Here is a 26,457-nt window from a genome sequence, read left to right as displayed (position 1 = left end):
GTCTGGTGCCTTAACCACTACATTAGACTGGCTTTTGAGAGATCACTTCAGACTATTACTGTACACAGATGTACATTCATGCCACTGAGCATGCTTCAGTTACAAAACAATGGAGTCTTTAGATGGAGGGCACAAGAATGGCCCAGATGTAGTAAGTATTTGTGTGTATGAAACTCAGTGCAGTTTGGGGCTTAGAGAATACCATCACTAAAGGGATTTTATTATCTAAACTGTTATTATTTCTTGTTTTATTTTGCTTCAAAAATCATTTCAGAGCTTAAATTAGCACACAGACACACACACACACACACACAAATATACATATGATATTTTATAAATGCTCTAATCAGGGTCCTTTCTGATCCAAATATTATTTTATTTTAAATGTTTAACATTCCATATGCCAAAAAGAAATTCCAGCAAAAATATACTGAGACTATGTTTGGTTACTCATCTTCTGCAGAAGGCAGAAGAGGAAGTATGTATAAATAATATTTGTAAGATACGTTCCTATGATTCCATTGGCCATGCTGGGAGATTGTATATAAGTTCTATTAAGTATAGGACAAGTGTGCTTGTAAGTTAGTTAGTAAGTGTGCTTGTAAGTTAAAAGAGTTTACAATCCTACCTAGCATTATTAAGCTCCTGGTATTATTTATGTAACTCGGTGAAAGAACAAACAATGATGACTGATTCTAATTGCAGCACAATTTGCTATTTGCAGTGAATGGAAGTTTCAGTAATCCAATAGCAAAACGTTTCTAGACAGTGAAATATCTAGGTAACATACATGCAGATGTACCAAAACCAATCACAGTAGCTACTATTGCTTTTCAGAAGTGAACATTGGTGCAGAAGTCATCCAAATGTTACCAAGATCTAGCAATGATACAGGGGACAGATAATTACTTTAGTGACAAAGGCAAAAGCATCATTTTTGTGAAAGAAGGCAATGTAGGTAAGCTAATCCTATATTTAATCAAGAAAACCATAGGCAGAGATTGGTATACAATGATGGATGATGGGCCCCTCAGGTTGAATGGTATTCAACATGCTATTGAGGATCTTTCATGGTACAAATAGCATTTATTATGTAGCTGAATTAAAGCCTTTGGGACATCTAATTGCTGATGTTGCCATGTAGCAAAAGAATCCTCCAGGGGAAAACAACTCAAGAGGCTTGGGAAATTTTGAAAAGTGAGATAATAAAGGCCCAGTCTAGCACAATACCAACAAAGAGGAAAAATAACAGCTCTCAAAAGAAACCAGCACGGCTACATAAAGAACTCTCTGATCAATTGAAAGTTAAAAAGGACAAGTATAGAAAGTGGAAAGAGGGACACATAACTAAATCAGAATATCAGCAAATAGCCCGAGCCTGCAAAGACCAAGTGAGGAAAGCTAAGGCTCATAATGAACTAAGGCTTGCAATCAAAGTCAAAAATAACAAAAAAAGCTTCTTTCAATATGTAAAGAACAAGAAAAAAGTGAAGGAAACGATTGGTCCATTAGTGGGTGAAAGTGGCAAGAAGGTGACAAGCAACAGGGAGAAAGCAGAAGTATTTAACTCCTTTTTTGCATCTGTCTTTACACAAAGGGAAAAAACAGACCAACCTATCAAAAAATAGTGCATAAAAAACAAAATAGAAATACAAGTTAAGATAGGCAAGAAAATGGTAAGTGAACACCTGTCCAGCCTAGACAGTTCAAATCACCAGGACCAGATGGATTACACCCCAAGGTTCTCAAGGAACTGGCAGATGTGATCTCAGAACCACTGAACTATATTTTTCAAAGATCCTGGAGCACTGGGGAACTACCAGAGGACTGGAAAAGAGCTGATGTAGTTCCCATCTTCAAAAAAGGGGGAAAAAAGGACCCAGGAAATTACAGATCTATCAGCCTGAACTCAATACCTGGGAAGATTCTGGAAAAGATAATCAAACAACAAATCAGCGAACACCTAGAGGCAAACAAAGTCATTACTAAAAGCCAACACGGGTTTGTCAAAAACAGATCATGCCAGACAAATCTTATTGCATTCTTTGACCAAGTGACAAAATTAGTGGACCAGAGGAATGCTGTGGATATAATTTACTTAGACTTCAGTAAGGCATTTGACAAAGTAGACCACAACCTACTACTTGATAAGATAGAAAAATGTGGGTTAGACAGCATCACCACCAGATGGATCCGTAGCTGGCTGACCGGCCGTACTCAGCATGTGGTCCTCAATGGAACCGCATCTATATGGAGGGAAGTGTGTAGTGGGGTGCCCAAGGGCTCTGTTCTGGGCCCAGTGCTCTTCAACATCTTCATCAACGATCTGGACGAGGGGATAGATGGGGAACTCATCAAATTTGCAGACGACACCAAGCTGGCAAGAATAGCCAACACTCTAGAAGACAGGCTTAGGATACTGAGGATCTGGACAGACTTGAACACTGGGCGCTATCTAAGAAAATGAAATTCAACGGTGAAAAAAGTAAGGTTCTACATTTAGGCAAGAAAAACCAAATGCACAGGTATGGTATAGGGTGTACCTTGCTCAATAGTAGTAACTGTGAGAGGGATCTCGGAGTCCTAGTGGACAATCATTTAAATATGAGCCAGCAGTATGCTGCAGCTGCCAAAAGAGCCAACACAGTGCTAGGCTGCATTAACAGAGGGATAGAATCAAGATCACGTGAAGTATTAATACCACTTTACAATGCCTTGGTAAGGCCACACTTGGAATACTGCATCCAGTTTTGGTCACCACGATGTAAAAAAGATGTTGAGACTCTAGAAAGAGTACAGAGAAGAGCAACAAAGATGATTAGGGGACTGGAGGCTAAAACATATAAGGAACGGTTGCTGAATTGGGTATGTCTAGTTTAACGAAGAGAAGGACGAGGGGGGACATGATAGCTGTGTTCCAATATCTCAGGGGCTGCCACAAAGAAGAGGGAGTCAAGCTATTTTCCAAAGCACCTGAAGGCAGGACAAGAAGCAACGGGTGGAAACTAATCAAGGAGAGAAGCAACCTAGAACTAAGGAGAAACTTCCTGACAGTTAGAACAATTAATCAGTGGAACAGCCTGCCTCCAGAAGCAGTAAATGCTCCAACACTGGAAGTTTTAAAGAAGAAACTGGACAGCCATTTGTCCAAAATGGTATAGGTTTTCCTGCCTGAGCAGGGGGTTGGACTCAATGACTTCCAAGGTACCTTCCAACTTTATCATCATCATCATCATCATTATTATTATTAATAATAATAATAGTAATAATCAAAGTCACAAAGAAAGACTTACTGTGGGAACATGGAATGAGAGAAGACTGAACGAAGTAAACCTCAGCATAGTGAATGATGAGATGAATTGACTACAAATTGATATCTTAGGCATCAGCAAATTGAAATTGATTAGAATTGGACACGTTCAGTTAGAAGGTCATAATGTTTGCTCAAGGAGTGAAAAGTATAGAAGGAACAATGATGCTTTCATAGTCAAACAAAAAAAGGAACAGTGTTGACTTTCATAATTAGGAAGGAGATAGCAAAGTTAGTACTTGAGTATAATGCAATCAATCACCAAACAATATCAATTCATGTTTGTGGACAACCCTTTAGGGTAACATTTATCCAAGTATATGCACTACTGAGGAAGAAGACAGTAAAAAGCCAAATTTGATCTGAAATTGGCAGAATATGCAAGGATGATTTGCTGCCTGTGGTTGGACGCTGAAGTAGAAAATAGTAAGAAGGAAAAGGTAGTATGACCTAAGAGACAGAATTGTAGCAGGAGAACCACTTAAGAGTTTCAATTTAATAGTTGCCAATTGACAGACAACATGTGTGGTGAAACCCCCTTCTACCTTTCTTAAGATTTCAGAAAATATTTTAATATGAATAGTTTAACAGTATTTAATCAGGTTTTTTTTAAAAAAAAATTCTGTTACACGATATCTGACAACAATATTAGTCAGCAAGTTATTTGTTCTATGTTTCTATTGCAAGAGCAGAAAAAAAGAAATAAATCATATTTGGATAGGCAAAAATAGTTATGTTTAACTTGCAACTTGTTGCTTTCTTTTGTATACTAGAAATTTTTTTTAAAGAAAATGGGTTTCCTCTTGCACCTGTATACGTCTCTAAATATTGAATTGTCATTTATTAAAAGCAAAGCAACTTCTGCAAAAAATAGAGGGGGAAAAAAACTACTCAGCAGCTGGTGAGCTTGTCCTTTTTAATTTTTCTACATTCAGGATGAGATAAAGGTTTGGATAATATTTATAATTCTAATGAAGCCTTTAGTACATTTTTAATAACCCACAATGAGGAAAACCTGGCATATTCTGCAACAGCATCACAGCTGTCAATGCTTTTTTTTTGCCAAACTGGATAATTTCCAAGGTCTAATTTAGGCCCACCAATCACCACAGTAATACAGTATGTGGGTAGTTAGAGCAACTCCACCTGGGAAAATTAAATAACAAGTTTTGAGGCTAAAATTTAATTGTATAGTAGAAGGCAAAACTGTGAGCCACTGGGTAAAAATGGAATTATGGGTTGAAAGGATTAAAAGTTTTTAAGAAAAGATAAAATAGCAGTTTCGTTATTCTTCTGCTGAGGAGTACATTTGTTTTGGCTCTGTGATAGCATTTTGAATGTTTTCTACAGGAGCAATTTTATTTGTGTAAAGTTAAATTTCTTTTTCTGGAAAGAAAAGAATAATTCTTGTAAGTGAGAGAGTTGTTCTGGTAGAAAAGTATCTCAGAGTTGAATTGTGCAATTCTTGATGCTCTCTGAGCTTCGCTGTTTGCTTGCAGACATTTCATTACCCAATTAGACAACACCATCAGTGTGAGAGTGGGAAGCATTAATGTGGCTGAGTTTGGTAACAAAATGTTTGCAAGCAGAGAGTACCAAAAGTTGTGCCGGTTGCATTTTAAACCCTATAAAAAGTGTATTGTTGATCTGAAAAATTACAGAAAAGGGAGCCTAAAAGATCAGACAATACACCTATTCGGTTGCAATATTCCTCTAAGGTTGCAATGTTTGAGGTTCCTTAGCACTGAAAATTCAAGAGGGTCATGTATAAATGTATGCATGATGTAAAGAAACTTATATCTCCCTTTGTCTTCATTGTATGAAGGGCTTCCTTTTGATAAGTTAGCGGTCCTGAATTTGGGGAGATTTAGGATAAAAGAGTACTTCATCTAACATTCTGCTAGAGAAAAGATGGGCTGCAGCAGGAGTCCAAAAGCTTGAAAAATAAACCTCCGGTTCCAAATTGGATCCTACTACATTTTACAGTACCAAATTCCATAGTTCAACTGAGTAGTGAATGAAAAAATACTCCTTTGTCCTAAATCGACCCAGATTGGCTCCTGCAACATTATCCTGGGATATATATATTTGCTTTCATTCGTATAAAATGTAGTGATGATCAAAAATTGCAGATGGCTTTAAAATAAGATAAGACAAAATAATAAAAGACTTACAATCGCTTACAATTAATTATGACAAGACATGTTTATTACATTTACTATATATCCAACTTTTCTTCTGGAACTCAAAGCAGGTTCCACAGAGTTCCCTCTTCCCATTTTTCTCTCCAAAAAACCATATTGAGTTAGGCTGAGTTGAGAAAGAGCTGCTGTCTCAAAGTCACCCTCAAAATTTCCAGGTGGATTTTAAACTGGAACTCCAAGTCCAATCCTGTAACGACTATACCACACTGGCTTTCTCAGCTATTACCGTGTTTTCCTGAAAGTAAGACCTACCCTGAAAATAAGCCCTAGGGGTTTTTTGAGGTGGGCTTAATATAAGACCCCCCCCCAAAATAAGCCCTAGTTTTGGAGCAAGGCACAAAAATCAAGCTCGGGTCGGGGTGGGGAGGTGGAGCTTACCATTGCAGCCAGGCCTTCCATGGATTGACTCTTGTCTCGCCGAGCAGTTTCATTCTGCAGCTGAGAATGGAACTCAGTCTGCATTTCACAGTCAGAGGCCTTTCCGAAAGGCCTGTGTAGTTGAGAACTGAACTATGAATTCAATCCATAGCTTGATTCTCAGCTGCACAAGCCTTCCGGAAGGCCTCTGATTGCAAAATGCAGGCCCATTGCAAGGTGAGAGGAAAAGACACCCACCCACGCCAAAAATAAGACCTGGTGCCTATTTTGGAGACAAAAAGAAAGAAAGAAAGGCCGGGTCTTATTTTCAGGGAAACAAGGTAAAAGCAGCATGCCTTTGAAAGCTACTTACTTACTGAAAACATTCCATAGTATTCATGCCATCCTTATAAACTGTGGGCCTTGTGATCATAGATTCCTGTATTATTAGATAGTTCTTTGGTTATTCAGTACAGTTATTCATATGAGGGCTGCTTCAGACCTTAAACTATGACAAAGATTTGTGAGAAGTACCGTTCAGAGAAACTTTACAGAAGAGGGTTTTTTATGGATGCACAAGGCTATCTCAGAAGTTTCTTTTAGTTTATGGAACTTCTTTGGACCAATGCAGAGCACCTTAACCTCTGGAGCTCAGTGAAGCAAATGATAGTGATTTTCTGGTATGTAATCACCTCACACGTTTGAAACAAGCCCCTATCATGAAAGATTGGCTTGCCATATACAGGCTTATATATGCATGTGATTATAAAAGGATTTGAGACACCAACAGTCTTTGGATTATATAATAATAATAATAATAATAATAATAATAATAATAATAATACCTGGCCCCCAGTGAGGCACTACCTTGACGTGGTTGTGGGGCTTGTGTACTCTGAGGAAGATGAGAGCTATGTCAGAGGTTCAACCATACTGGACAGGTCTCATCAGAGGAGTCAGACAAAGAGTGTCTCTCCCATAAAAAATATGGTGAGACGTAAATTTCAGAATGCCATACCGGCTCGGACGTCGCCCGGGTTAACAAGGTCCGCACTAGATATTGGAGTTCCTGGATATCTGGTGAAAAATGGGTTACAGGACTCAGGACTGTTGGCTGAGCAACCAGGGCCAGCAGCTGCAGAACTACTGGAAGAAAAGGTGTTTACCCGTCGCAGATACACAGTGATGGAAAACAAAGAAATAATGATCTGTTACTACAGATCAAGTCCAACAAGAAGAGGATATCTAAAACGAATGCACCAATTCTGGAAAGAACAACATCCAGAATCAGAAATAACAGAACAGAGACTAGCAGATCAACGCCGATTTATAACACGAAATAAAGTATTCACAGAAACAGAATTGGACGAACTGCAAAGGTTTACCCAGGGCAAAGAAATCAAAGCCTTACCAGAAGTAATTCAGAATGTAGAGGCAAACCAGGGGGAGTTGGCAGTGAAGGAATCTAGCAGAGATATACAACTGTTCTCATTTGGAAACCAGGCACCTCTACCTCAGGAAGAACAAAACCCTCTAACTAAAGAAATAAAAGAATTGAAACAAAGAATAACTGAGCATCTAGAACAGCACAAAAACAACAGAATAAGGCTACCTGCATTGAAGCTTGTTCCAAAGAAACAGCTAGCACAAGCATTAAAAGATGCAAATATTGCAATATCAAGTATAAGCACCAATTCATTGCAAGAAACAAACCAACTAATGTACAGCACAGCTGCAGTTATAACAGAATACCTGGGATGCAAAATCAACAAAGAAGAAAAACAAACAAACAGTGCACCAGAAAAATGGAAGGTTAGACTAGAAAATAAGATCAGCAAGTTAAGATCACATGCAAGCAAGCTAGAACAGATGAAAGAAAAGAAGCTGAAGAACAAGAAGACCAAAGAATACCTAATCAAGAAATACCACTTAGAAACAAGGAAGATCAAGGAAGCACTGGAAATAATAAAGCAACAAATAACAGCTATAGCCAGGAAAATCAGTAGATATGAAGCTCGAATTGCAAACTATAGGCAGAACCTCCAATTTCAATCCAATCAGAAACGTTTCTACCAATCCATCAATGGAGAAACTGCAAGGAATCAGTCAGTACCTGACAAGGAAGAAACAGTGCAGTTCTGGAAGCAGATATGGGATAACCCAAAGAAATACAACAAGGATGCGGCTTGGTTAAAAGAGGTGGATGCAAATAAAACAGAAGTTGAAATGAAAGAACTAGTAATAACAACAAAAATGGTAGAAAAAAGAGCAAAGAAAATCAAAAATTGGTCAGCACCAGGTGAAGATGAACTGCATGGGTTTTGGTTGAAACATCTAACTGTTATACACCCACTCATTGCCAAGCAGTTCAACAATATACTACAAGGAGGAGAAATTGAAAAGTGGCTAACAACTGGGAAAACCTACCTAATAATGAAAAATCCAGCAAAAGGGGCAACACCAGGTAACTACAGGCCAATTACCTGCTTACCAACAACTTTCAAATTACTAACTGGTGTAGTAGCTGATGCAGTGCAACAGCATCTAGTTGAAAACAATCTCTTTCCACCTGAGCAGAAAGGAAACCGCCCCAATAGCAGAGGAACAAAAGATCAACTCCTAATAGACAAAATGATCTTGGAAAACTGCAAGAGAAGGAAGACCAACCTGAATGTGGCATGGATTGACTACAAAAAGGCATTTGACTCTCTGCCACATGATTGGATAATAAAGTGCCTAGAAATAACAGGAGTCAGTAGAAACATCAGAAAATTTGTGCAAAGATCGATGGCACAATGGAAGACACAGTTGCAGATCAATGGTGAGAGGCTGGGAGAGGTTAATATCAAGAGAGGAATATTTCAAGGAGATTCATTATCACCATTACTATTTGTTATTGCACTGTTTCCTCTGTCAACAATACTGAATAACTCAGGACATGGCTATCAAACATCAAAAACATCTGCCAGACTATCCCACCTCCTTTATATGGATGATCTGAAGCTGTATGGAAAAACATCATCTGAAATAGAATCGCTGCTCAACACTGTCCGTATATATAGCCAAGATATTGTAATGGAGTTTGGCTTGGACAAATGTGCCACACTTACTATCAAACAAGGAAAAATAATGAAAACTGAAGGAATCAAGATGCCCCACGAAAATAACATTAAGAGTCTGGATGAGGAAGAGTACTACAAATACTTGGGTATCCTTCAAGCTGACAACATCAAGCACACTGAAGTCAAGAAAAAGATTAGAGGTGAATACATCAAGAGAGTGAAGAAGATCTTAAAATCCAAACTCAATGGAGGAAATACCATAAAGGCAATCAACACCTGGGCAATCCCAGTCATTAGGTACACAGCTGGAATAGTGGACTGGACTCAAGCAGAACTAAAAGCAATGGATAGGCAGACCAGAAAAATAATGACAATGAATCATGCCCTTCATCCACGCAGTGACATTGATAGACTTTATCTACCAAGGCAAATAGGTGGGCGTGGAATGCTACAAGTACATCAGATGGTTGAAGAAGAAAAAATGGCTTTGGAAGAATATCTGAAGAACAATGATGAAGATGCACTGAAATTAGTATATCAGGAAGGCTTACTAACTACTGGAGAGACCAAACTGGCCTACAAGAAAGACCAAATGAAGAACAGAATAGAGGCATGGGAAGACAAAGCACTACATGGCCAATACATGAAAAAAATAGCTGGGAAAGCAGATAATAATAAAACCTGGCAATGGCTAAGAGCAGGAAAATTGAAGAAAGAGACCGAGGGACTAATTCTGGCTGCACAAGACCAAGCCTTAAGGACAAATGCATACAAAGTCAAAATTGAGAAGACAGCAACAGACAGTAAGTGCCGCCTATGCAAAGAAGCTGAAGAAACAGTGGACCACTTGGTAAGCTGTTGCAAGAAGATTGCACAAACTGATTACAAGCAGCGGCATGACAAAGTAGCAACAATGGTGCATTGGAAGATCTGCAAAAAATATCATTTGCCTGTAAGCAAAAACTGGTGGGATCATAAAATAGAGAAAGTCATAGAAAATGATAAAATTAAACTGCTCTGGGACTTCAGAATTCAAACAGACAAGCACCTGCAACATAACACCCCAGACTTAACAATTGTCGATAAGAAAGACAAAAAAGTCTGGATAGTGGATGTGGCAGTGCCTGGAGATAGCAGAATAGAAGAGAAAGAACTGGAGAAGATAACAAAATACAAAGACCTACAAATAGAAATAGAAAGACTGTGGCAAAAGCAAGCAAGGGTAGTACCAATAGTCATAGGCTCCTTGGGTGCAATCCCAAAACAACTGGAGCACCACTTGAACACCATTGGCATTGACAAATTCGCTATTAGTCAATTGCAAAAGGCGGCCTTATTAGGAACTGCTTCCATCCTGCGACGATATCTGTAATACCATCAAACATCCACATCTGCCTATCCCAGGTCCTGGGTAAGGACTCGATAGGTAGACAAAATGCCAAATCCAGTCTGAACATCTGGCTGACTGTGCGATGATCGATAATACCTGGCAATGGCTAAGAGCAGGAAAATTGAAGAAAGAGACCGAGGGACTAATTCTGGCTGCACAAGACCAAGCCTTAAGGAAAAATGTATAGAAAGTCAAAATTGAGAAGACAGCAAAAGACAGTAAGTGCCGCCTATGCAAAGAAGCTGAAGAAACAGTGGACCACCTGGTAAGCTGTTGCAAGAAGATTGCACAGACTGACTACAAACAGTGGCATGACAAAGTAGCAACAATGGTGCATTGGAAAATCTGCAAAAAATATCATTTGCCTGTAAGCAAAAACTGGTGGGATCATAAAATAGAGAAAGTCATAGAAAATGATAAAATTAAACTGCTCTGGGACTTCAGAATTCAAACAGACAAGCACCTGCAACATAACACCCCAGACTTAACAATTGTCGATAAGAAAGACAAAAAAGTCTGGATAGTGGATGTGGCAGTGCCTGGAGACAGCAGAATAGATGAGAAAGAACTGGAGAAGATAACAAAATACAAAGACCTACAAATAGAAATAGAAAGACTGTGGCAAAAGCAAGCAAGGGTAGTACCAATAGTCATAGGCTCCTTGGGTGCAATCCCAAAACAACTGGAGCACCACTTGAACACCATTGGCATTGACAAATTCGCTATTAGTCAATTGCAAAAGGCGCCCTTACTAGGAACTGCTTCCATCCTGCGACGATACTTGTAATACCATCAAACATCCACGTCTGCCTATCCCAGGTCCTGGGTAAGGACTCGAAGGTAGACAAAATGCCAAATCCAGTCTGAACATCTGGCTGACTATGCGATGATCCATAATAGTAGTAGTAGTAGTAGTAGTAGTAGTAATAGTAGTAGTAGTAGTAGTAAAGTTGGAAGGTACCTTGGAGGTCATCTAGTCCAACCCCCTCCTCAGGCAGGAAACCCTATACCATTTCAGACAAATGGCTGTCCAGTCTCTTCTTAAAAACTTCCAGTGTTGGAACATTCACCACTTCTGGAGGCAGGTTGCTGGCACCCTTCATGCCAATAATTAAAGTATAAAGTAAAGCAAAGATTTCTTGGAGGTTTTATTCAACATTGGAAAACTTTACATTGCCCATAATGTGGAGCCCATTGAACCACAGTGCAGATATAATTTAAAATGCAATTAGTTTATTCATTAGATGGTGGAATTACCACATGTATTTATAATGTGTATGTAGAGATCAATAAGATATTAATACTGACTTTCAGTATAGCCAACATGGGGCACTCTAAGCAGTGAAAAATATTTCTCTTTATCCCAAGGAAAGAACTATACCATGAATAAAGAACTGTGCTGATCTTTGAAAAATGGGCTTATTTTAATTAATATTTTCTGCATTAGAATGTTATATAGGAGGGTCTGCAAGAAAAATAATCTTGTTTAAAGGGATAATGATAGTCTATTTTTAGCAGTCCTGGAGAAAGGGCAAAGACATTTCTTCACAGAGCAAGGTTTCTTTAGATGAATAGTAAAAGGATGCAAAATAACTTAACTACAACATTTATGGTAATGGGCTAATGGTGCACTATGTTGAAGTAGTTCATCTGTCCGTGCTCCATCATGAAGCCAAAGTAACTATGTGGTTGAGATTTAGCACATAAGGAGCAGAAAAGAAAAAAATGCTAGTCTTATCAATATTGTAATTGGATGATCTCCGTAAAGACATAGACCAGTCGAATAATTATTTTGATTTTGTAGTACAAAAATCAATAGCAAGAAGACACTTTTGCTACAACGAAAGCCGTGCTATGTGATAGCTTCTGAATCATCCTCAGACTAAAGTATTTTTTAAAAAAGAAGTGACTACTAAATATTTAGCTGAATTACAAAAATATTCCCCTAAAATATCTACAGTTGAAACAAATTCTTTCCAGAATTGTGGTGGTTATGTGGACGTTACAGAAAATGTTAGGGAAAATCATGCAACTAATATAAATGCATTAATAAAATTGTGAAGTCGTCCTTCAAGTCTGTCTCATGAATTGTGCTCCATGTTTAATTTTTAAAAATGGAAAATTTGCTGGAAAATCTGCTCTTCAGAATAAAGTAATGCAGTTCAGCAGATATATTTTCCGATCTACAATTGAGCTGATTGTGCTGCGTAGCCCAAATATAGATGAGTTCAAAGAGGACAACTAAATTGCATTAGTGGCAATTAAGAATCTTGCAGATTTTCATCAAAATCATCACAGAAATTTACACTGCGTATCTAGTTTTAGCCCTATTCCAAGCCAGTATTTTGCTGCACTTATCCTAATGTATATTTCAACAAATTAAGAGGGGTAAATAAAGCTCCATCTTTTGTTTGTTGTGCAGTTTATCAAATGCAACTTCCACAAACATTATGCAAAATGTCAAAATAGTATGCCACTAATCTGTAAAGCATATGTATATTACAGCCTGCTCAGATAACACTGTTCTTATCAGAAGTTATAATTTGCATAAAGATCGGATATACAAAGAGAAACCACTTTTGGGTGCTACGCTGAAAAGGTGGCAATTATGTTGTTCTTAATTATTTGTTTTTAACTGTTAGTATAATTGTCCTGAAGCTGCTGCGTTGTTGTGTTGAAGAAATAACTGAATGATCCTGGAGTTCCTTTCCTTTCCCTTCTGGTTTTAGCCAAGAAATCATGGCATGTTCTGAAAGGGGTTAAGACATGCTTCTTGGATGTGACAGAAGCAAGAATGATATGCAAGCACAGAAAGAAATAGCCACAGCAAATGAGAGTAAGATACAAACTAGATTTAGTTATTTTTCCTTTTTTATCTACCTTTATCTGAGAGTAAAATCACAGTGAACAGTCTAAAGGATGGCACAGTACTTGTTTGGAGGATCTATAATACATACAAGGTCTTCATCATTATGCTTGAAAATTATGCTGATTGTTATCTAGTTGCAAACCATATCCTTCCCTTTCAGAATCTCATGAATGACCATTTTGAACCAACTCATTATTTCACACCTGGATCTTGACTCCTCAACCCCCTTTAAAGAATGGTCCGAGTTATATGAAAACTATGCATAATTGAGGCTTAAGTGGGAGGCTTTTATTGAAAATATGCCTGTTCAATATATCTCTGAAGATCACACATAGCCATTTTGCAATGCCAGCAATTGTGGTGGGGGCATCTCTATACGTGGAATAGATAATAAAAGGACTTAGAATGACCGTGCCTTTGACAATTGTGGCAACTTGATTCTCCAAGGCACTCTGAAATAGGCACTAATTAGTAATACAATCTCTCTCTCTCTCTCTCTCTCTCTCTCTCTCTCTCTCTCTCTCTCCATGTGTGTGTGTGTGTATATATATATATACATATAAATACACACACCCTAACACTAGACCTGGAAAATGATGATGGCACTCATTCCATAATAAAGCAAACATCACATTCCTTTGGAGAATATTTACATTGAACAAAATTATTGTAAAAATGTTTTAATTTTGATGGACCTATTCAAGCAAAGCAAAGAGTGACAGTTCTTAAATCTATCATACTAACTTGGAACAAATGAGTTTCCAGAAATTAAGAGTTCTTTTAAATCCATGTCATCTTATAACTGAACTTTACATGGACTTGTAGCTAAAAAATTTATCCTGTAAGATTTACCTGCTTAGTTTCCATGGTAAGAGCTTCATTAGAATTCATTTCTCCATTTCTCTTTTTGCCTTTTTCCCTAAATACAACAAATGCATAAAAAATTATCTTTGTGAGTTTCCAGTCAGTATTTATTATTCCTGAAATTGCTAATCCAATCTAGTGCTGGATTAATGATGGAACACTCTCTCTGTAAATTAAAGCAAACAGATGTTCAGATATTCCATCTGTGCATCCTGTAACCCCCAAAAGGAGTACAGATACTTACTGGCCATCTGGTAAGATGGCCTGTTCTCCGTTTGGCAGTTTGTCTCAGTTGCCTATAATTTGGGGTTATGCTGGAAATCTACTGAATAATAAGTGCCAATTTTACAGGAGCGTCTCTAATTATAGTACAGCATGCTGTCCTACCTAGCATTAAATATGAGCTTGTTTATACCTGATGATTGTTTAATGTTTTCTCAAATGTTTATTTATTACAGTTGCTTTGAAGCATTAAAAGTTTAATCCGTTTAAGACACATTGCAATATATGCCTATAAAATCCTGGTATAACATTGACTTTCATTTAATAACTTATGTCTTCTGTCCAATTGCCAGGAGATACCACCACGTAAGGATGATTTAATAATATGTAAGAGAAGGTATGCATTGTGGACAGTGGCAACTTGGGCTTCACAAATAGGAAGATTATGTAAGCTGAGTGGGGTTGTGACTAGAAGAAAGGTTAATTTAGAATATTATTTTCTTTCTTTTCAAACTGGATTCATACTTGCTCTGATATTATTTACTTGTTTGTTTATTTAATGCATTTTTATTTGAAAATCATTTTGAAGAAGTGCTTGAGATCCAGCACAAGCATATTGCCTGTTTGCTATTTATTAAAACAGATTGTCTTTCTGGAAGAAAAAGGGATGCATCTCTTTATGAGCCGTGGTGGCGCAATGATTAGAATACAGTATTACAGGTAAACTCACTGTACACTGCCAGGAGTTTGATCCTGACCAGCTCAAGGTTGACTCTGCCTTCCATCCTTCCAAGGTCGGTAAAATGAGGACCCAGATTGTTGGGGGCAATAGGCTGACTCTGTAAACCAAGAGTTTTCAACCTTTTCACCCATTGTACCATTTTTAGGATATGGCAGCGTCCAAGTACCACCAGTCACCTAGCAAGGTGTCAAAAACTTGATAAAAAAGAAAAAAGAAAAAAGTGATAAGGTACAGGTAGTTCTCAATTTACAACAGTTTGATTAGTGACTGTTCGAAGTTACAATGGCACTGAAAAAAGTATCCCCCAAGCCACAGCCGAGCAAGACACTTGCCTACCCACCCAGTGACGCTCTTCCTCCTGTCCAAGGTTTTCATTGCTGTGAGCATTTCTGTTGAGGATTGACAGTGGGGATGGCGTGGAGGGGTGTTTGGTTTTTATTCCCCCCCCCCCGTCTGCTGGGTGGTTGCAGCAGGTTTTGGTCACTTCACATGACCCTGGGACCCTGTGACAGTCATAAATATGAATCAGTTGCCAAGCATCTGAATGTAAATCACAAGACCCTGGAGATGCTGCAACATTCCAGCTGATTGGCGCTTCTTCTGGGCTCAGCAGAAGTGTCAGGATCAGTGCTGCTTTCCAGCTGATTGGTGCTTCTTTAGGGCTCAGCACCAGGATCAGCACCGAGGATCAGCGCCAAGTTCCAGCTGGAGCCTGGTGCTGATCCTGGTGCTTCCGCTGAGCCCTGACAGCCCCAAAGTGCCGATCAGCTGGAAAGCGGCACTAATCCTGGTGCTTCCGTTGAGCCCTGACAGCCCTGCAGCTCCAGCCATCTCTCGCTCAGGCTTGTGCGGTGCTGCCACCGGTTCAGCTCATTCCCCTCCCCCGCTACCACTTTTCTAGGATGGTCACGTACCACCTGCCAGGTGCCAATGTACTACAGGTTGTACCCGTACCACTGGTTGAAAAGCCCTGCTGTAAATGGCTTAGAGAGCGCTGTAAAAGCACTGTGAAGTGGTATATAAGTAAGTGCTGTCCAGGCTTGTGGGGAAACTGAAAAAAAGATGGATTGCTATAACAGATGGCAGAGGGGTGCTGTGCTCAGATTCATATAAAGTTGAAGCGTTTCTTCTGATTCCTTTTGAAGAGTGCAGGTGGTCCTATTTTCACATGGTTTCTTATGCCGAGAGGTTCCAAGGTTTACAAAAAATTGTATACAATGTAAAATAGAAAATACAATAACAAATATTTTAGGGCTCAGCACTAAAATATGTATTTTATTCACTTAGTACATTTATTTAAAACATTTTAAATACATTTAATAAGTTTAAGTTTTAAAATATTTATTTTTAAAGCAGCAAAAAAGCCATATTCCTCTGTAGGGAGAAGACCAAAACAAATTACAGGAAGTCCTTGACTTACAGCCATTCATTTAGTGATCCTTCCGAGCTAAAATAGCACTGAAAAAAAAATGACTTATGATCATTCTTCACACTTGTGACTGTTGCAGCAGCATTCCCAGGGTTGTGTGATTTAAATCTGGGCACTTGCACTGTCCCAGGATCACATGATCATGATTCATAATCTTCCCAAACTTGGCTTTTGACAAGTAAAGTCAATGGGGAAGCCAGTTTGCTTAATGACTGCATGATTCACTTAACAACTGCAGTGATTTCTGTAAAACTATGGCAAAAAGTCATACCATGGGGCAAAACTCACTTAAACACTGTCCTGCTTAGCAATGGAAATTGGGCTCAATTGCGGTTGTATTACCTATATTTAGCGTTCCTGTACATTTATTTATTTATTTATTTATTTATGAGACTTATATACCGCTTTAAGTGCAAGCACTCTCTAAGCGGTGTACACCAGTAAGCAATGTATATTTACATTGCCCCCAACAATCTGGGTCCTCATTTTACCTACCCCGGAAGGATGGAAGGCTGAGTCAACCTTGAGCCGGTGAGATTTGAACCGCTGACCTGCTGAATACAGTCAGCTAAAGTGGCCTGCAGTACTGCACTCTAACTGCTAGAGGAGAGTGAGGATGAGAACGTCATGAGATGCAGATGCCATTAGAGAAAGGTGCCACCAGGTGGCACTGTGCAGCTATGCAAATCTCCCATGGCACTCAATTATTGGATTATGGGATCTGCAGCCTAAAAACCTGTGGTCCAGATTTCATTCCATGTCTCAGCAATGATGCTAAGAGTTGTTCTGATCAGACAGTGTTATGAAGAAGCATCCTAGGGCCAACAATTTCCCTGCCCTCTTTCCACCTTTTTTACTTGACAAGCCAGGTAAGAGGAACCAAATACCCCACTCCCCATGCATGGATTGTAGGCATACTGGGTGGAAAGAAAGAAGAGAAATGAGCCATTTTAGTTTGTTTGTTCTCTAATTCCACAGAATAATTACTAAGGGGGTTATTTTCACCCTCCTCTGCCCCCCTGGGAAGGAAGTGGGAGAGATGACTTTTGGCACAGTGGGAGAGTCAGGAGTGTCAAAAGGCCAAAATCAGTAGCCTCATGCGCTCAATGAGAGCAGGGCAGGTCTCTGCCCCTAATCTTGCTTTGGTAGGAAGTAAGCCTTTATGACTGCTTAGTATGGGTCATTGTTTTTTAAAGGCAGCATTTAGAAGCAAAAAGGCACAGGCAGAAGCAACATTTACGATAGGATGGAGATAAGCTAAAGGCAACAACATCCGTTCACATTTTGCAAACCCATTTCCTGAAGCATTGCCTGACAGCATTTAGTGAATGGTGTGGAAGAGCCTTATGTCAGTAATGGCAAAGGTCCATCAGCTTTACAGCTTGCCCCGAGTTATGTAGAGCTTTATACTTTATCATAATCAGAACTTTGACCCTGGCTTGTTATCCAAGTGACGGCTACAATATATGGCCAGAAAGTCCTCCAAGCAAGTTGGCCACTGCAATTCTACCAGTGGAAGCTTCAAAACCAAGTACAAACTTGGTCCATGTTTTGCACATTATAGTAAGATAAATGTGAGATTACCATTCCAGGAACAACCATAACTAAGCTGTACTTATCCAAGAAAGGACATTGTTGACATACAAACTAAAGTTGGCATAGGTGCTCCCAGCCCCTGAACCTCTTACCTGGATCTCTAATGACAATTCTAGGAGGATCCCCAAACCATGTAATTGTTCTTTCTGAGAGTATACAATCAACTGAACCCTCAGTTCCCATAACTGGGGACCAGTCACAAGATTAAACTCATCCGCCTTTGGCAGAATAGCAATTGCAGTTAAGTCACAACTAAATAAGATCCCATTGTAGGAACCAGCCTCATACTTAACCATATCACCAGAGCAGAAACCATACAATTAAGTATGTGATAAATAGAGAAGAATGGTGTCCAGCTGCCAAAAGCTTCTGGCTCTTAAGATGTCTTCCTCTTTTAGTCTGTCATCTTCCCTAACTGACTCACCTGAAGGGGGGCACCTCCTTCCCCCAGCTTCCCATCTCCAGAGGCATCCCAAACTATCTACACATGCCTCATCAGGAGAGGTTTATTCCATAGAGGAGATCATGCAATTTACCTCTAATCTTATAGTTGTAGGTTGTAGTTGTAGGTTCAAGAAAAGATATAGGTTAGATCCCTCTATAACTCCATCTTTTACAGAGCAGGGGTTAATTCAGCCATTCCTTCATTCTTGGGAAAGTCCCAGCTGACACTGACAGTACTTTGCACAGTCTACATTCATTTTTCTGAAGATCTTCCTCAAATATCCAGTTCTAAGTTGTCTTGAACTCCAGGATATCAAATTAAATACAGGTAATCCTCAATTTACGACCACAACTGAACCTAACTTTTCTGTTGCTAAGCAAAGCAGTTGTTAAGTGAATTTTGCCGCACTTTATGACCTTTCTTGTCATAGTAGTGAATCACTGCAGTTGTTAAGTTAACAACACAGTTGTTAACTGAGTTTGGCTCCCCCGTTGACTTGGCTTGTCAGAAGGTCACAAAAAGTGATCACATGACACTGCGGCCATCATAAAATATGAACCAGTTCTAAAATTTGATTAAGTGACCAAGGGGATGCTGCTGCAAATGGTCATGAGTGTGAAAAACGGTCATAAATCACTTTTTTCAATGCCTTTGTAACCTCGAACAATCACTAAACACACTGTTGTAAGTCAAAGACTACCTATATAGCAATATAGAAAATTCTTGCATTAGTTTGCACATATGTTTTTCTTCTTCTCTTGCCAGGCCTTGTGGTTGGCCCAAAGGAAGAACTCCGCTGAGATACAAGTGCTCTGGGATTCATAGTGGTGTGAGAATTCTCAAAGTCAACTCACAAGTTCAAACACCTTCACCAAACTGTTGTTAAAGCGTGTGCACATATATTGGCAATTCATGCACAAGAATCAATGTTAGAAATCTTTACACAGTTCACAGCTGTATTCAGTTTTGTTATATCAGCAATCTGAACTTGTTCTAGGATATTGTGTTTATTTAATCGATTTTTATTATCTCACCAAAGCAAACTCTGATTGTCACACATTTTTACTCAACACAGAATCATACATTTGAAAATGAAGGATAAACACTTTTCTGCATTGTGCTTAATGGAATGCCTGACATTGCAGAATGTATCAATTTTAACATTACTGCTGCTTTCTTCAATTATCGCATTTCCTTTGAGAAGGTCAAAAATTAGAGGCTCTAAAACAACCGGTGTATTGTGATATTTGAAATGTAAGCTTGGGGTAACAGAAGCAAAGAGCATAGGTTTTATGTATTTCATATTAATATTCTTAGACTTCTAGTAAAAATCCTATCAAATAAGTGCTAATCCAGAGGGCCTCAAGCTATGGGTCATTGGCCCCTAGAGGATGTGAACAGCAAGAGGTCTACAATATGCAGCAAATATGAAAAGCAAAGCAAAATGAAAATCACACACTTTTGATGGCACAGATACCGACTAAAAAGACTTCACTGCTTAGGGTAAACTGAGATGGAGAGAAACTCTGGCTAGGGAGAGAGAGAGAGAGAGAGAGAGAGAGAGAGAGAGAGAGAGAGAGAGAGGGAGGGAGGGGGAGAGAGAGAGAGAGAGAGAGAGAGAGAGAATGGAATGCCTGCTGCACATCCTACTTGCCCATACTGTTGTTTTCCTTCTTCCATAAATATTAAAATTCAAAAGGCTCAGGCACCAGCCCCAAATCAATGGCTTACTCCATCCCCTTTTTCATACAAATGGAAGCTAAGTTGCAGAAGCAGATGGCACAGTTAAAGAGAAATGTCTTAACCCAACAATCTGTCAGTGAAACGGGTTACCTTCAGAAGTTGTGGGTGCTCCATCAATGGAGGTTCTTAAGAAGAGACTGAACAGCCATTTGAGTGATATGGTATACAGCTTCCTGCTTAAGCAGGGGGCTAGACAAGAAGATCTCCAAGGTCTCTTCCAACTCTGTTAATCTATATTCAGAATAACAGAATAATAGCATTGGAAGGGAAGTTGGAGGTTTTCTAGATACTTTTCTAGATAAATTGCATTATTCATTAGCTTCATTGTATTTTAATCATGTATGTCAATATACCATTAGATGATAGACTGAGGTTTTAAACCAAATGTATCCATGTACGTGTAGATAGACAGACAGACAGACATGCTCAATATCTATATATCGGGCATATGTATACTGGCATATGTAATAGTTTACTGTACTTCTTCAGACCTGCTTAAAATGGCTTTGAGATCTCTTGTGGTTAATGATGCTTAACAGAAGCCATTGATCAAAGTTAGTTGTAGGTTATCTAAGTAGGTTTCTTGGTGTACCGTATCTCTAGCTCAGATACCAAGTGTGGCAGTCATTAAAGCTGTTTGCTATGATTAAAATTCAGCTGTAAGTCATCACTCTTAACACAGCTTCTGTACTGAGTCTCTTTAGGGCAATCTCAAGCAGTGACTGGTCACTTATACAATTCTTCAGCATCATCTATCAACATTTAGGCCTGTCCCCATTATTATAGGGGTGCAAAACATTACATAGGTACAGAAGACTAGTAGGATAATGGCCCAGAAGTCATCTTTGAAATCTCATCACCTTCTCTGGGTGACCAGACCCAAATTTAGTTTCCTAATACATATTCTTCCGTTGCAGGTCTAGTAAAAAGCATTTGTTATATGCTACTTACCATAATATACATATCTTTGGCATGTAGCTTGTGCAAATGTAGCTTTCCCTACTTTTTCACTGAAGGTATATTATTTTGTATGAAATATATGAATCAAGAAGAATGGGTGTTAACACATTCTATGTATTTCAACCTCCCATATATTTTGACAGATCACACAAATGTATTATTAAACAAAAATATGAGAATTTCCTTAACCAACTCTGGGGAGGAACTATGTGGAGAACTTGCTGCATAATTACATAGTGGATGGAAGGGGCTTTCTGATTCTCTGATTCTTTGTTTATATGTGACTATGAAATTTGCTTTATTCCAAAAATTTAAAAATGAAATCCTTTTTGTTCAAGGAATTAAGCAAAATTATTGCATTTCTTATACATAATTTAATATGTAATTTGTTGGCTTTTTCCCTGGAATTGTATTTGTTTTTATTTTATTGTTTTTATAAATAACTCAAGGTAGAAAACCTATCCAATACACCCTCTTCCTCTTATTTTCTCCACAACAATCCCATGAGGTGAGGTGGGTCAGAGAGAGAGAGAGAGGGAGGGAGGGAGGGAGAGGGGGGGAGCAAAGTCATCACTTGATCTTTTATGGCTAAGGCAGGACTCAACAGTCTCCCTATTTATAGCCTGGTGCCTTAACCACTAGACCAAACACAATCAGTAAAGTGTAAATACTTAACAAAAAATAGAGATGTAACATTATAGTACCTTAAGAGTCAAAGGACCTTATGCAGTGACCAAATGTGAAGCAAAAGGCAACATACAGCTATAAGAAAAATTATGGTGACTTTCTTTTAAATTAAATGCGGTTGACTTCCTAGGGACACATTTATTCTATTTTAGATTATACTTTGTCAAAAAGAGGAAAAAAAACATTCTGTAATAGCAGCCTACTCCTCCAAGCTGCTGTCAAAGATTGCCTCTGTAGTAACTCTGTACCTGGAAAATGGACATGGGGAAGAAACTAAGAGAGGCAGGACAGATAAATGAGCACAAAACCCCAGTTCCTCCACCTGCTTTTGACAATTTAATATCAGCCAAATACATGTTGGGTTTTTTTAACATAAAAATAGAGTGTAAGAAGCCAGAGACAGAGAGAGAAAGATGAAAAGAAAATTATACGGTAACATATGTTATTTCCTTTGTGACAGACCTTTAGGGGAAAACCACATTTTCTTAGGATTCCAGTCTTTACAAAGGTCTAGAGGAACATTACTTATACAGAGCATTGCTGCACTGGTTGTGGCAAAGAGAGATTGTGTAAGGACAGGGACAGTTCACAATGACACTTCCCTTGGAGCTCTCTATCATCCACATGTCCTTTCATTACACGAGAAGCCTTTGCCCTTGAAGGTCCTATAATTGGAAAAGAGTAGTTCAAAATGGTTAAAGGCATGTTTTCTATTATATAACCAGTATCATTCTCTTTTTTTTTTCTCCCTTTACCACAGATAACAGCTGCTGGAGGACATCTGAAATTTACTGTTTCATATGACCTCGCTGGGGAAGAAGATATTGCTGAGGCTGTCCTTCAGTCTGATGTCATCATAGAGGTAGTGTATTATCTCACTGGATATAAATGGGTAAACTGCCAACAGCACACTGTAAACAGAATCCATAAGAGCTGAGAAAGAAACTCGTTGCAAGAGTTCTCTTCCCGAAAAGAGCTACCATATGACTTTTTTTTATTTGAAAGATGGAGAAAAGAGCAGCAGAAATAGCCTTCCCCTTGAGAGTCAGCAGACCCTACCCTTTTTATCTTCTGAAAAGTACTTAAGACCTGACTTTTCCTTCAAGAGCTGGATGAGATTGGCATGGGAGGGGTGTGCTTGTTTTATTGTTTATATATATTGTTATATACAATAACACACACACACACACATACATACGTGTACATACATAAATAAATACATATACACACAGTCATGTGAAAAAATAAATACACTCTCTTTGAATTCTATAGTTTTAAGTATCAGAATTAGGTGAAAAAAAATCATCTGGTCCTTAGCAGTTCTTAAAAGAAGGTAAATACAACCTCAGATGAACAACAACATATAGCATGTTACACCATGTCATCATTTTTATGTTATTATATACACAGTTTGCGTGTATCTGTCTAAAATAAATAAAATGTAAGATGATTACCTCAAAGACCAGCCCAGGTCTGGCTGTGTCTATCTGAACAATGATTTACATGTTCTAGAAAATTTGTTAGTTTTATAAAATGTATATATTAGAATCTGAGCCATCCAAAGTTTGATTTAAATGTAGAGTATTAGGACAGATGCATGCAAATATAGCCATGTCTATGTAGGCTAAGTGTTATCTTTGGATGGTAAGGAAAGGGATTGCATAACGCTAAGTAATATTCCAGAACATGATAATCACAGCAACACTTGGGCTACTATTTTAGGTAATCGTGTTAAATTCTATTTATTTTAGACAGATGCATACAAACTGTGTGTGTAATAACATACAGAAATGGCACTTAATAGAGGCACTTATTGCAAATGAAGCCCATTCTTTTTAAATGACATTATTCCTCTGATGCAACTTAGCTTTGTCTCAGCAAGATGCTCAAAGGCTCTTCCAATACCCAGAAGAGGTTTCAGCTCATGTCTATAGGCTACATTAGAAGACCATTCAAAATAGAGCAGTGTAGCTATTTTATTTAGTTGAAGTGTATGTGTTTGCACACGTATGCTTTGCTTTACAAAACTGTTTTAAGGAGGTTCATCACACAAACCTTTATTGAATCAAAGTATTCCTTCCAACCTCTGCATAGAATTACTATTAAGGCATAATATAAAAGTTATCTGAATTGTATACTCTGGAGGTAGCATATAATGCTTATATGTCTTTATTTAATTTTATGATACCTCTAAACCACTGATAATGAATGCCGGACAGAATTCTATCTACTGTACGTTCATGAAAAATATAAATATGTCACCCGATTTCCTATAGATGATCTGATTTGCCTTTTTCCATTGTTGACCATGTTTTCCTAGAGACAGTGGTATTGTTTCTAGAGAATAATCATCTAAATGAAACACACTATGTAGTACACATTTATATCAAGGTGTTCTGCTCTCTAGTAATGCAGTGTTGAAATTTGCTTTTTTAAATATTTGCCTGTGTCATTTCTTACAATTAGGGAAGTGGGTTGAGAATAAGCACATCACAGGAAGGGATTCACTTAAACCCATTTGAAGAGCACACAGAAGAAGTCATACTGAAGCACAACTTATTCATGCTGAACGGCATCCCAGTCAGCAAAAGGGAATTTATGACTGTTTTGGCGAATATAAAAAGACTCCTTATAAGAGCCACATATAGCAATGGGATGAATGCCATCTACAGGTAACTATTGAAAAGGCATTTTGTTCTCTCTGAAGATTGGTGAAATTCTACCATTCGGGGCTGGCAGAAGTAGATTATATTTTCTGTCTTACTTGCCTTTATGTCAGACAATTTTATATCATAGGGCAATATTGCTCACTTTGTATTTCATAAATGTTTAAAAATCATCTCCAACTAACATCGTTAATCTAGAGATAAGAGATAAACTAGACTAATAATGACTCAACAGACCACCATAATAAATAAATATGCTGTTTATCATGCAACATATGAATCTATGGATTATTCAGCTTTGTAATTAAAGGATGTAAATAGAGTAAATAATACACAGTAACTCTGTTCTCATAAAATGCCTAATCCAATCATCCACTAACCAAGTGAGATCGTATAATCGAATTACCATTTGAAATGCCACTCAGAGGTGGCATCTCTGAATCCTTAAACTATGTAAGTGCTGGTAAGGCTTCATAATGCTACTAGATTCTTCCCCACTGGTTGTATAGGAGCAAGAAAGTGTTGCTGAGCAATTGTGGTCAGAGGTGTGGACGATGCCTTCAGGATTCATGGACAACCATACTTTCCCAACTGCTGGGGATTCGAGGGGGTGGGGTCAAGGCAGGCAAAACAGATCAATTGACCGGATTTAGGTTTCTTCACAAAGTGACTGATCTGTGGAATTAGTTTAACCCTGTACAGGCTATCCTCAACTTACAACAGTTCGCTTAGTGATCATTCAAAGTTATAACAGCACTGAAAAATAGTGACTTATGACTGTTTTTCACACAATCGCCAGAACATCCCCACATCACGTGATCTAAATTCAGATGCTTGTCAATTGGTTCATATTTATAATAGTTGCATGTGATCACATTTTGCGACGTTTTGACCAGCACAGTGGGGAAGCCAGCTTCACTTAAGAACCGTGTTATTAACTTAATAACTGCAATGATTCACTTAACAACTGTGGCAAGAAAGGTCGTAAAATGGGGCAAAACTCACTTAACAAATGTCTCACTTAGCAACATAAATTTTGGGCTCAGTTGTGGCCGTAGATCGAGGACTACCTATACATGATTGGGCCTGCTTGGGGTTAACTTTAGCACCCTACAGATTTGTTGATTGAATTAACTGAACTGTTTTTGGTGCTTCAACAATACACTTATATTCTCATTGACTCAGTTAAGCATGCTGGGTTTAGAGCCAACATATATTATTAGTAACTGTCATGTTAAGAAAAAAATGACATAGAAATACTAATTCCTTTGTATAATTGTAGACAATTTTATTAAAAATTAAGGGCCACTGATGTCATTGCGATATAAATGAACACAGTGTAAGTTTATATGAGTTTAAGCATCATCCATTTTTTTAAAAAAAAAATGGCTTTTCTGAAAGCATTTGTAATTTTATTCAATTATACAGCTGCCATCTCATTGAATGATTTTGAGCTATTAAAACAATTGAAAGTAACAAGAGCAGAAAATAAATACATACCTGGCAGTTGAGATAAAATAATAGTATAATAAGTCTAAAAATGAATACATTTTGTGTGGATTTTTCTTGCTATATATATTTAGTTATCTATTTTTTTTTCACAGTGAATTTTGCATGTACTTTCACTTCCAATTTGCATTTTTGTATTAATAGACTTGTTTTTTTTTTTAAAATGTGCAAAACTAAAACTGGATAGTAAGAAATTTAGAGAAAGAAATTTAAAACTGTAATAGGTTGTTATGTTAGCCTATCATTTCAGTATGAATACAAACTACTCAGCTCCTAGGTTTCTTCATAGCTTTGCCTTAACCTCTCATTGCTTATCTTATTTCTTTGTGTATTCCTCTTGAGCCTTCTCTACTACATCTCTTCTAGCTTTACTCATATCAAGGTCTTTGATCCTTCAGTCAT

The 26,457-nt window shown here is 38.1% G+C and overlaps 1 protein-coding gene across 12 annotated transcripts in view; it reads left to right on the top strand.

The window, feature by feature from the left end:
- LAMA2 (laminin subunit alpha 2) overlaps positions 1-26,457 on the top strand; it is a 471,875-nt gene that overhangs the window by 206,800 nt on the left and 238,618 nt on the right. For 11 of the 12 annotated variants that reach the window (XM_039324668.1, XM_039324684.1, XM_039324648.1 and 8 more), the window contains exons 13-14: positions 22,641-22,742; positions 24,347-24,552. In XM_039324668.1, the coding sequence (XP_039180602.1) occupies positions 22,641-22,742; positions 24,347-24,552 (308 nt within the window). Of the gene's footprint in view, positions 1-14,979; positions 14,999-22,640; positions 22,743-24,346; positions 24,553-26,457 lie in introns of those variants that run through there. The other variant, XM_039324731.1, reaches the window with a different exon arrangement.

The sequence above is a fragment of the Crotalus tigris genome, unplaced genomic scaffold, assembly GCF_016545835.1.
Source record: "Crotalus tigris isolate CLP2741 ecotype Arizona unplaced genomic scaffold, ASM1654583v1 scf7180000017611.44802233496:7321179, whole genome shotgun sequence".
NCBI classification, from domain to species: domain Eukaryota; kingdom Metazoa; phylum Chordata; class Lepidosauria; order Squamata; family Viperidae; genus Crotalus; species Crotalus tigris.
Note: the sequence above shows the minus strand (reverse complement) of the source record. Positions and strands in the feature narration are given on the sequence as shown.